The sequence below is a fragment of the Haliaeetus leucocephalus genome, unplaced genomic scaffold (assembly GCF_000737465.1).
Source record: "Haliaeetus leucocephalus isolate CR32 unplaced genomic scaffold, Haliaeetus_leucocephalus-4.0 Scaffold741, whole genome shotgun sequence".
In the NCBI taxonomy this organism is placed as follows: Eukaryota; Metazoa; Chordata; class Aves; order Accipitriformes; family Accipitridae; genus Haliaeetus; species Haliaeetus leucocephalus.
The window spans coordinates 4,658,813-4,670,581 of NW_010973177.1; the positions used below are offsets into that span (position 1 = coordinate 4,658,813).

The following is an 11,769-nucleotide window of genomic DNA, read 5'->3' on the forward strand; positions in this document are numbered from 1 at the left end:
AAAAGCATTTCGATTTTAACGTGGGTTCCTAGCATTGTGTCAGCAACAGCATCAATTCAATGTATAGGATTTCTAAAAGTCTGGTCTTGCAAGGTGCCCTGTCCCGGTTGGGAGCCAGGATCTTTGTTTGCTGTGGGAACCGGGAGCACCACGGATCCCTCCCAGGGATGCAAAGGTTCGGAGCGATTTCAGAGCAAGGGAAAGCTTCTTGCGAAGCCAGCAGAAGAAAGAAATTAGGAAAGGGCTGGAGATTTTATGGAGACAGAGAAAGGGGTAGGTAGATTTTAGCTGTGATCCATCCCTGTTGGAGGATATCGAGCCCTGGTCCACGAGCCGAATGAGACTGTGCTGTCCCCTTGTGTCACCAGGCGGCCCTTGGCTTTGACGGGTCCCTACAGGTGCAAACCCTGGCTTCGGGGACAGGATTCCTTCTAGCACCATGCGAGGGGACCTTGGCTGCGGGAAAAGGAAGGAATGTCTTCTGGAAAATGATGGGTGGGATCCGTTCGATTACACTCTGTAATTCACTGAATATTGCAAGGCAGCGCGCGTGCATCATTTCATGTAATATAAGTCAATCCAAACAAGGTTGTTTTGAGACTTGAGCAGAGTAAAGCACATTAAAATGACACAGAAAAGGCATTGTATTATTTACATATTATACTTCTCCACATTTATTTATTGATCCATCAAGCTCCTGCTGCAGCACAACAATGCAATACCAATTCTGATCTTGCCTCCTCTTTGATTTCACAGATTGAGACATCTCGGCTGGAGCCAGAAATCGCATTGGCCACTACCAGTAAGACTGTAGTCTACAATAAAGGACTGTAAGTGGAAGTGGACCATCTCAGCCCAGAAGATTTGGGGAGGGAAAGGGGGAAACTTGAGATCCCGACTGGGAAAAAGAAAATAACAACAAGAGAAAACAAATAATAGAGCTCAGCGATAGTAACGTATTACTGCTCCCAGCGAACTGGGAGTAAATTAACACTTGCAGAGAACTGACACCTCACACCAGTCAAAAAGATTAATATTAAAAGTTTTAAATTAGCAACAGGAGCAGCAACAAAAAAAATCACATTCAAACACTTTAGAGAACTAGCTAAAGAAGAATCTCAGAACTTAATAGCACTGCATGGAGGGAAGTTTAACGGCGTGTTTACGTGGTTATACCTAACTACATGAAAGTAGGTTTCACTGAGCAAATTTTGTTTTCAATGCAAATTAAATTTCCACACTGATGCTGCACAAAAATAATTCCATAGAGATCAACGGGTGCATGAATGTGAAGCGCTTGATGGGGTGTTTGATAAGTGTCCTGTATTGGTTTCATGCCGATCCTGCCCCACGGATCATGCTCAAAAGCAGCCTACCATGGTTCGACGTGCAACGCTCCGTTAGCACAGCGAAGGTCATAGCCTGTGCGCTGTCCATCCCTCCCTCCTTCTTCTGCAGATGGTCCTGGTGGCATCCTGCCATTCATTGCACTTGCAAGACTTTGTGTCACAGGAGCCTACCGGCGGACACATCTGCAAGGGCTTTTGCCCGGGGTTCAAGATACTGGAAAGCCAACATGCCCACACGTTGAGTAGGAAGGGCTCTTACAGCAAAAATGTGGTCGATCTGCTCTTTTCCTTTGCATGGACATGAAGGATGGGATTTGTCCCACCTAACATAGACCCTCTAAAAGTAAGGTTGTTAAGGTAGCTAACTGGCTAAGCCACGCTTTGCTAAGCTAGTTGTCTAAGGACAGACTATGCTTTAACTTTTGGTCAGCCCTTAAGTGGTCAGGCAGTTGGACTAGATGATTGTTGTAGGTCCCTTCTAACTGAACTCCTCTTCTCTTCTCTTCTCTTCTCTTCTCTTCTCTTCTCTTCTCTTCTCTTCTCTTCTCTTCTCTCCTCTCCTCTCCTCTCCTCTCCTCTCCTCTCCTCTCCTCTCCTGTCCTCTCCTCTCCTCTTCCTCTTCCTCTTCCTCTTCCTTTTCTTCTTCTTCCTCTTCTTCTCTATTTTTGCCAACACTTTCAGCCAGCAAAGCCAACGCTGCCCAAAGCCTTGTGCTAGTGTAGAGGAGAACCCAAAGCAGAAACCAGTGGGCAGGACAGCTTCACCTGGCAGCCGTGCTAAGCTGATGGCTTCATTAGACTGCAACCTCAGAGGGGGGAACTGCCCTCTGGAGATGGCTGTCTTGTCTGTCTGTCTCTTCAAGTGTTCCAGTCTGGGGTGCTTAAATTGAAGTGGGGCCAGTCCCCTCAGCACTGCACCGAGTCCTGCCCTCACGTGGGTTTGGGGCCATAATTTGGCTTTCTGGTATCTTGTACCCAAGAGTAAACCCCGAGTGACTCCCTGAGGACCAGAGGAGTTAATGCACATTTTGAACATGGTCACCAGCAGAAGACTGCACCAACAGTGAGATCTGCCTCTGGGATTGTTGTAGGGATGGAGCTGTGGTGGTGATGGGCATGGCCGAACGCACATGCTGTCATCTTTCAAATGCCAATTTGTTGGGGGTTTTGGGGAGGGTGGGGGGAGCAGGGGAAACCAAATCGCCACTGACGCAGAATGTATTCGAAGGATTTATTGCAATGCCTGAAATCGGGAGGCCTGAGCCCCGCCGTGTGCTCCTCCAGCATTAGCTGCTCTTGCTCCCCACTGGAGTCAGACCTGGAACGGTCTGGACTCCAGTAGGAACTGGAGTCATGCAACGGTTGGGCCAGCTCAGGAAGACTGATTCTGTCCCTGTGCTGGTGTAAATCAGAAATAATTGCACAAAACAAATCAATTTTGTGGATTTACACGCCAGTGTGCAGGGGAGGAGAGGCCGGCTCCGGGCTCTCCATAGCTGCTGTTGATGGGCCAGCTCCTGGTCCCTGGCGCTGGTGGAAATGCAGAGTGGGTCCAGTTATACTCATGGAGCTATTCTGAATTTACACCAGGGTAAGGGACAGCTGGATTTGACCCAGTAGAGTTCTTCTAATGCACTAGATGAGATGAATGTACGCTCCGAAGGAAGCGAGGCCACCCCATCTGCTCCGGGTGGGATTTGGAGAGGCTGCAGAGAGGTGGCATCTGTCCTATGGATGTTTTCATGGGCGTCTGTCCTACGGGCAGCACAGCGCAGAATTGGGTCCCGTATTTTGCCCTGGTAACAATTAACTCCCCACAGTGGTGTAAGAGGGGAGCAGAGATACTTGCAATCAACTTGCCGATGGGAACCGCAGCGGCAAGGCTTCGGAGAGCCTTGGGATGAGCTATGTGCCTGAAAAAGGGCCCTTTCCAGTGCTGCAGGGTGTGGGAGGAGGTGAGGACCGCTGTCGGATGCTGGGGGTACAGGTACCCCCTTGCACACACATCCACATGTGCGTGCAGCAGGGAGAAAGCTACTCTGAGCCTAAAACTTCACTTAATGGCTCCGCTGAGCTGGCAGAAGTTAGGAGCCAAGCCGCATCGTTTTGCACAGAGGCACAACTTGCCTTCTTCCTCCTCCTGAATGGAAATGCAAGGCTGAGACAGAAACAGCCTCTTGTGTTGACAGAGAGAAGCCTCCTGGCTCCGGTGTCTGTCTGGGTGGATCATTTCCCCTTCCCCGATGGGTTTTGTCACTGCCTGAACCATTCTGCTGCAAATCTTGTTCATCCCAAGGGGGTTCTTTTTTTTGGGGGGGGGGGTAGGCAGGGAAGGGGAGAAGTGATGGAGACTGCACTTTACCCTGAGGTTTCGGAAAGGTGGGGCAAGGAGGGACACGGTGATTTGGTTTTGCATCGTGATCTCCGATCAAAGATTTCGGTGGCTGTGAGCTCCGGCTACCTGCCGGGCCCGCAGATGGAGTGAGGAATTTGCAGCGGAAGAAAGGAGTCAGGGCTTTGCTTGCAGTATTTCTTCAGGAGACACCCAAGGAAAAGCACGGATTAAGCAAGTTCTGCCTCGGGAAAAGAGCCAACTCCCAATTTTCTCCATGATGGGAAGCAAGTATGGGTGCTTTCCCTGCACACACATCACCTGCAGAGTTTTGGCTGTGCAGGTTGTTAATTAGCAGGGGATGCTCATCACGTTAATCCAGTGATGCTCAGTAAGAACTGTGTTGGTTTGGAGGAGAACAGACTTAGCGCTTATTAAGCCACGCAGCTCCTGTGAATCACAAGGGCCTGATCCTGCTCGAGGGGGTGAGGACCAGCTTGAGGGATGTCAGAGGAGCCACACTGCGAGATTATGGCTCGGCTTGAAAGCAGCTGCACAGTCGAACAAGTGACAATCAAACGGTCTAAATGAGTCTGGATTTATCGTCTTCCCATACAAACCCCGTCAAACTTGTTTCACTTTATGTGTCATGAAAATGGGTCTCAGTCAACTCGGCAGAGTTTGTGCTGAGAAATAAATACATTCCGGGGTCCTGAGTCAGGCATTTGCCGGTGTTTATCTCTAAGAGCCGATCTCAGCCTCTGGCAGGTTGGCAACAACGTTTGCTTTCAGATTTTCTTCAAATGCAACTCAAAATGTTGTGCCCCCCTGCCCAAAGCACTGGGAAGATGCTCCTGCTTGGAGCTGGGAAGGGAGACCCACCACCTAATGGGGTCCAGTTCCCTTTTCTAACCTCTTCTGAAAGCATCTGCAGGTCTTGTGTTGCGAGGTAGCGCTTGCATCAGCGATACCCATGTGGTTGAAGACCCAAGGACTTGACCCCGCATCTCCCAAACCCATGTGCGTCCCCTTCCTCTGGACAGTGAGGATGGTGCAGACCCATGTCTGCTGCCTTCCCCTCGTTGTCCCCTGGCTTGGTGGCAAGCAGGATGAGGTGTAGGTATGAGGATCACGTTTTGGTGCCCCCCTGGTCCCAAATCTTGGGAAAAATGAGACCACGGTGTCCCCACGCTGAGACACCGAAGCCAGCTGATGTGGTTCAGCTTTTGAGCCACCACCATCCCAACGCAGGGGTGTTGAGATGAATTTTTATTTAAGAGCAGCAGAATGGCTCAGCAGACACAAACCTCACCCTTACGGATCTTAAAAGACCGTTTCACTCGCAGGCAGCTCAAGGTTGGGGTCCCTTGTGCAGCGGTTCCGGCGCCGGCTCAGCATGGTTACTGCCATCCGTGGTGGGACCGCCGGCGAGCACCAAAATACCACGCTCAACTCTTCCTACAGTGTTAGAAAGTAAAAGCATGGAGCTGGGAAAGTGGTAGCACATTAGTACTGTTTATTAGGACAGCAAATTGTGCCAGAAAAGACTACACACAACAGCTAATGATAACATTGTGCACATTCACTTAATAGCTAATTAATCTCTTTGACTTTCCTAATGTACAAAAAGGAGCCTTCGGTTTGCGAGAACAACCCAACCATTTGCATTTCTTATTTCCTATAATTGGGGAAGTGGAAGAAATGGGGAGCGAAAAACCCACCACACACATCAAGTTGTTCACCTCGGCAGATAATAATAATGAGATGATCATCTCCTGTAGTATTTAATTAGAAATGTCGCAGTTAATTGATTTCTTGGATATGTTAATTAAGAAATAATGAGGACCAGGTTGCAGCAAAAGGTGCCAGCAAGAAGTTTTGAGTCCCTCCTGGAAGATGTGTCTGTTGGCTTCTCCCCGAGCCGGCTGGGGGACAACCCCGGGGTTGTATCACCCGTGTCCTGAGCCCACCTTTAAGCTTGGGCACAGCTCAGCTCCTTCCATTTTTGCTCGTTGCTCATTTTTCTGCATCCCTGCCTGTGGACAGATGCCCACAGGTCCCGGCAGGACAGGCAGCAAGGTCGCCCCGTTTGCTGCCCGTGCCAGCGCCGCGCATCGTTGGGATGCGGGATGACCCAGCAGATGCTGGACCCTGCCACCCTGGGACAAGCGATGCCGGTCGATCTCAGGGTTATACCGATGCCACGGAGCCGAAACGTGTAGGTGTGTGTCAGCCCCCCGGACCGCTTCGGTCGGCTCCCCTGGAAGGGCTGTGATGGAGATCCGGAGCCTGGGATGCCCTTCGGTCGCGTGGGGGGGAGCACGGGGGCTGCCGGTGTGTTGCGGCGAGACCCTGACAGCCTTTGAGCGAAGGTTTTTGGGGCACAAATAAGCTCACCCGAGAAGCCGGCCTGGCTCCGAGAGCGTTCCCGGTGTCGGGTGTGCAGATGGCAGAGGCTTAAAGTGGTCCTGGCGGTGGTAGATACCCCAGCCCTGGGAATCTCCCCGGGTCGCTTTAGGAAACGTCCACTTTTGGTTTTTTTCCCCTTTTTTTATGGCTTATTTTGTCACCCGACATCCTCAGCTGCCCCTTCTCACGCACCCACCCTCCGGCACCCGATCTGAGTGCACCTTATAACCGCGTTATGGCAAGTCCCTTGGGACGCAGCGGAGGAGGAGGGGGGCGGTGGGGTTGTTGTCGCCCGCCGGCACCGGCACGTCTTCCAGCGGTCCCTTCGCCGGACCTCCGCGGGCGTACGGACCTCCGCCGCTCTGCCGCGCGCCCCGGCTCTTTTTAACCTTCTCGATCGAGCTACCAACCGCGACACTTTGTGTAACACTCGGGCCTGTCTGGAATAAAAGCGTTTAAAGACTCGGCGGTGTGGTCCAACCTCCGTGCGCCCGTTTGACGTGGAGGGTGAGGCGGGTGTCGGGGTTTAAAGGTCTCGTCGGAAAAGACGGGCTGGTTTTACAAAGGAGGAGCTGCCGGGGATGGGGTTTTTCCCTGCAGCAGGAGGGGACGCGGGCAGGGGGCTTTCCCCACAGCAGGGATTATTATATTTGTGTGTGTGCTTATATTTAATATTATATATCATTATAATCGCTTATATATCATAAAATATATATGCAAATATATATTATAAAATATGTAATTATAGTTATATATAATATACATTATAAAATACAATATATATACACACAAATATGTGTATATATTGTGTGTATATATACGATTAAAATATATATAATAATATATAAAATACACATTATAAAATACAATATATATACATGTTATATACACATATACATGTGTATATAGTGTGTGTATGTATATGCAAGTGTGTGTATATATGGTATATCTTATATATAATTATTATATTTGTGTGTATATATATTTTAATATTTTTTTTATATATATATATATATATATATATATATATATATAAAATTATTATAAGTGTCCTTTCCCCCAAACTCCAGCGAGACATGGGAAGGATGCCCAACCTTTGTCGCCCAAGACCCCCCACCCAAGTCCCTCATCGCCGGGGGGTCCCAGGAGGTCCCTTCGCCAGCCCCGTGTCTCGGGGGTATCCCCGGGGAAGGGAAGGGGGATATTCCCAGGGGAAGGCGGGAGGGAAGCAGAGCTGTTTGGAACCTCTCCCCGACCGACATTCAATCCCCGGCGCAGGTGTGAAGTTGCCGGCCCCGAAGCTGCCGCATACCTCTCATACCTGCGGCCACCCCGGCGGTGGCCCCGCTCCGCTGGGGACCCCCGAGGGAGACCCCCATCCTCACGGCCATCCTCATCCTCCCCAGCGCCCACCACGCTGCGGCCACCGACTCTCCTGGCTCCATCGCTCCCGTGGGACCCAGCCCTCCCCGTCCCCGCGGCCGTTCGGCCGGCAATGCGAGAGGGGGACGGTCCCCTTGTCATGTGTCCCCCCCCTCCACCGAGGCAACCAGACGGGTTTCCAGCGCATTTTGCTTTTTTATTACCACGCAGTAACACACACTACAGCTGCTGACTACCTACGACGGGGAACGCACGCACACAGGCACAAAAATAAAAGAATAAATTAAAATAAAGCAGTGTAAAAAAAAAAAAAAGGACGGAGAAAAGGAGGGAGGTGAAAAAAAAAGCAAAAAAATAACAATAAAAAGGAAAATGAAAAAGGGGTTGGGTACACTGAGCTTCTAGGTAGGACGTTTTTATTTGATCTCATGGCTGACGGACGGCTTCCAGCGCGGAGGAGGATGCACGGTCGCGTCCCCGGGGCCGCGGGCGCCCTGGCAGCCTCCTCTTCCTCCTCGGCTCGGCGGCGGGAGCTTCCCGAAAAGCACCTCCGAGGGATACCCCGGGTGACTGGGGGGGGGGGGGGACACGGGGTGTGGGTCCCCGGTCAAGGCCGGGCACCCTGGAGGAAAGGCGGCGGTTTGGGTGACGTCCCTAGAGTTTGTTCGGTGATGCCGCCTGTGTCCCCCCTTCCTCCCCCGGGTTCCTCTCCATGGTGGCTGCACCAGGAGCCTGTCCCTGCCTTAGTCGTTGGAGGTGACGTCGATGTCTTCTCCGCTCGACTGCTTGGTGGCGAGGCGCCATCGGTTGATGTGGTGGGAACCTTTCTTCTTCTGATCCGAATCGGGGCCTTCCTCCTCCAGCTTCTGCCGTTTGTATTTCGTCCGCCTGTTCTGGAACCAGACTTTTACCTGGGCGAGAAGGAGAGACGGGCGCTCGCGGAGGGGTCCCAGCACGGGTCCCGGGCAGCAAGCTCAGTTTTCCTCGGACACCGATAAAAAAGAAGTCCCTGTCCCTCCAGGAGCGCTCCCACCGCCACCCTGCCCTGCCTCGGTTTCCCCTCTGCCCACAGCAAGGTGGGATGGGGAGGGGGACAAACGTGGCACATCGCAGGATGCGGGGTGCTGCCGCCTCTCAGCTCTGCTTCGCTGCGCATCCCAGCCTTGGAGAAACCCAAGACGGGTGAAGGACGCTCAATCCCACCTCAGACACGGGGCCAGCAGGCACACGGGACCCTCCTTACAGTGGCGCAACCCGGTGCCCATCACCCCGGCGTCTGGGCTGCGCGCAGCGGCGAGGTCTGCGACGGCCACGTGGGAGGACACGCGGAGCCATCCCCACACCTCCAGTGCGGACCTGTGTCCAGGGCCAGCGTGGCATCGTTACGCTTGGGCTAACCTGTATATAACCAGGTAGCTAATTCTAGATAGATTATAATTACAATTATTGATAATTAATTTACCACATTGAGGTTTCAGGAAACCTTTTCCACCGTGATGGTGGTCAAACGCTGTCCCAGGAGAGGCAGCGGGGTCTCCATCCTTGGAGATGACGCCCTCCTCACCCACCCGAGGCCCCGAGCATCCTTCTCCGACCCCGCACGCCCTCGATGCCAGCGCCGGGAGCACGGCCCGTGGTGGGGGCTGGACACGGCACCACGGACACGGCACCACGGACATGGCGGTCGGTTTGGGATGCTGAAAGCACCCAGGCGGTCAGTGGTGTGGGATGCCGTGCAGCCGGGGATGCGGGATGCTGCAGTGAGGGATGCGGGATGCCAGAGGCAGCAGTGCGGGATGCTGCATCCGGGGATGCAGGATGCTGCAGGCAGTGGTGCAAGGTTGTCACAGACGGGATGCGGGATGCTGCAGGCAGCGGTGCGGGATGCTGCAGACGGGATGCGGGATGCTGCAGGCAGCGGTGCGGGATGCTGCAGACGGGATGCGGGATGCTGCAGACGGGATGCGGGATGCTGCAGACGGGATACGGGATGCTGCAGATGGGATACGGGATGCTGCAGATGGGATGCGGGATGCTGCAGGCAGCGGTGCAGGATGCTGCCCGGCTTCCCAGGCCCCGCAAGACACTAGGTGCCGCTGCTCGCCAGCTTGCCACCGGCCAGGCTGAAGCCTTTACCCGCACCTCATCCCCCGTCACCCCTTTTCCCCCCTTCTCCTTCAGCATTAATTGCAGGCAACGTTTGCTTGCCGCTCTGGAGCCTTTCGCAGTGAGGCGAAGGCCAGTGTTCACACCTCACCGCATTCCCCAGGTGAGCCAAACCCTTGCCGGGTGCCGCGCAGCCAGCACAGTACAAGCCCTTGACTTCAAGGCATGCTTAGTCTATTGAAACAGCTGCTTTATGGCACCGGTATATATTATAAACCTCCCCCCCCACACCGCCCTGGACTCAAACCATTTGCTTTCCTAGCTTTGGGGCATTTCTGGAACAATACGGAGCTGGCGCCTTTCATTCAACGACTGCAAAGCACTTTGCAAACTTTAATTAAAGCTCTCAGCCCTCTGGGAGCAGGGAAGTTGCCTTATCCCTAAATTATAGAAGGGGAAACTAAGGCATAAAGCAATTAAGATGCTTGAGTGAGGCTCTGTGGAAATCAGGGGTGGGTGTGAAGCGGCTCCTGCACGTAAAGCCTTTCCTCTCCAGCTCTGTTCAGCTCGGAGAAATCCAGCCGGGTACGGCCATCTCCTGTGGGATGAGGCTCCCTTGCGCTTCCCAACTGTTTCGGCTGCGGGAATGGGGATGTTTCCAGGCTGGATGGGCTCCCTGACCCCTCCGATACCGCATCCCTCGCTCCAACAGGCCAGAAGCCACAATGAGAGAAGTGTGAGAACCTCACAGTGGGCAACTGGGGGATAAGCTGCCCCCTACGATGCCTCATCCTGACTCCAAGAGTAATTGGTTTAAACCCCCAAGCTCAGGGGGTTTTATCCCTTCCCAAACCCTCGCCACATTAACCATTGTCATGCCGGGTGTTTGTGCATCCGACCAGTGTGATGCTCCCGGGGTCCCTGCCGTTCCCCGGGACTGGCCCTGCTCTCCAGGGTCACCACCGTCCCCGTGCTCCTGCTGCGGGATGGGGACGGTCCCCAGATGGCTCCTGCATCCCGGTCCTGCCTCTGTAACACAGCTCCCGTCCACTGCTTTCGCCTGCAGGCGCGATGCGCTCCCACCCGTGCAACACCCTGCGGGCCATCGCCTCCACCGAGAAATCACGCTCTGCTTCGGGGATGCCAACAGCACCCAGAGAATCAGCTCTGGCTGAAAGGTGACGTTGCCGTCACCAAACTGGGGACAATTAACAGCCGGTGGCTTCATGTGCAGCTCCCCTGGACGACGACCCAAACCCTGCTGAGGGCTGAGAGCACAGGGATGGGTCTGGATGGTGACCGAGAGGGACCAGCTCCGTCATCGCTCGGGGCCAGACACGGTGACACCGCTTGTGCCGTGCTGTCACCCGAATGTACCACCACCTCGAAGGGCAGCAGAGCTCCCCAAGCTGCACCCTCACCTACAACTGCAGTCCCAGCTGGGACTTTTCTTCTGAAAACACCCCAAAACTTTTAAGAGCTTGGTTTTGGGGATGGTCCTTGGAGGGGGGGGCACAGACCACTGCCAGCCCCAGGCTTTGCATGCGGCTGCTCTCTGGCTGTATCTGGGACGCGCATCTTTCTCCTCCCTTAACTCCCAGGCATTCGCTTGTTAATTATTACCGCTGCTGCCAGAGCGGCTTCGATGCCCAGCTGCCCCGACCCACCGGCCAGGGCTGCTGCGGATGCTGGGCTATACGGCATCTCCATAATCTCCTGGCAGGAGCCAGGCTGAGGCCTTTCCTTTGGGAAGACAGGTTGGAGACCCCCGAGCAGGGTTGTTAGCACCACTTGCTGCCGGGGATGGAGAGGCTCTGCCCGGACGGCCAGGTTGCGTCGTGCAAAATTAACTCAGGGAAGTTCTTCCCCAGCCCAGCGCGCCCCCCCCGGGGAGGTGAAGTGACCCAACGCCACCGGCGATGGGCACGGCAGCGTGACCGCCCGTGTCGGCCAGCCCGGCACGACCACAGCACGCAGCGTGGTACCCCCCTCTCCTCCTCCTCCCTGCTCCCCATCTACCCGGCACACGAATCCCACCCCCGGCACGCCAGCCCCGGTGCACCCACGCTGCCTGGCACCCCCGCGGCACGACGACCATCATCGGGCTCGTTATACCATCCGGCTCACACGCACCGAGTCGTGTCCCGTCCCCCCCCGCGTCATCCCAACACGCAGGGCTCCTCTCGCACAG

At 54.2% G+C, this 11,769-nt stretch overlaps 2 protein-coding genes across 5 annotated transcripts in view; one reads left to right on the forward strand and one right to left on the reverse strand.

The window, feature by feature from the left end:
* SFXN5 (sideroflexin 5) overlaps nt 1-1,776 on the forward strand; it is a 101,550-nt gene extending 99,774 nt beyond the window's left edge. For all 4 annotated transcript variants that reach the window (XM_010580806.1, XM_010580804.1, XM_010580803.1 and 1 more), the window contains one exon: nt 757-1,776. In XM_010580806.1, the coding sequence (XP_010579108.1) occupies nt 757-834 (78 nt within the window). In that variant the 3' untranslated portion in view covers nt 835-1,776. The remainder of the gene's footprint in view (nt 1-756) is intronic.
* Nucleotides 1,777-8,215: 6,439 nt separating this feature from the next.
* The window catches only part of EMX1 (empty spiracles homeobox 1), a 9,723-nt gene continuing 6,169 nt past the window's right edge, over nt 8,216-11,769 (reverse strand). Inside the window, exon 3 of the mRNA XM_010580833.1 lies at nt 8,216-8,383. Within this exon, the coding sequence (XP_010579135.1) occupies nt 8,216-8,383 (168 nt within the window). The remainder of the gene's footprint in view (nt 8,384-11,769) is intronic.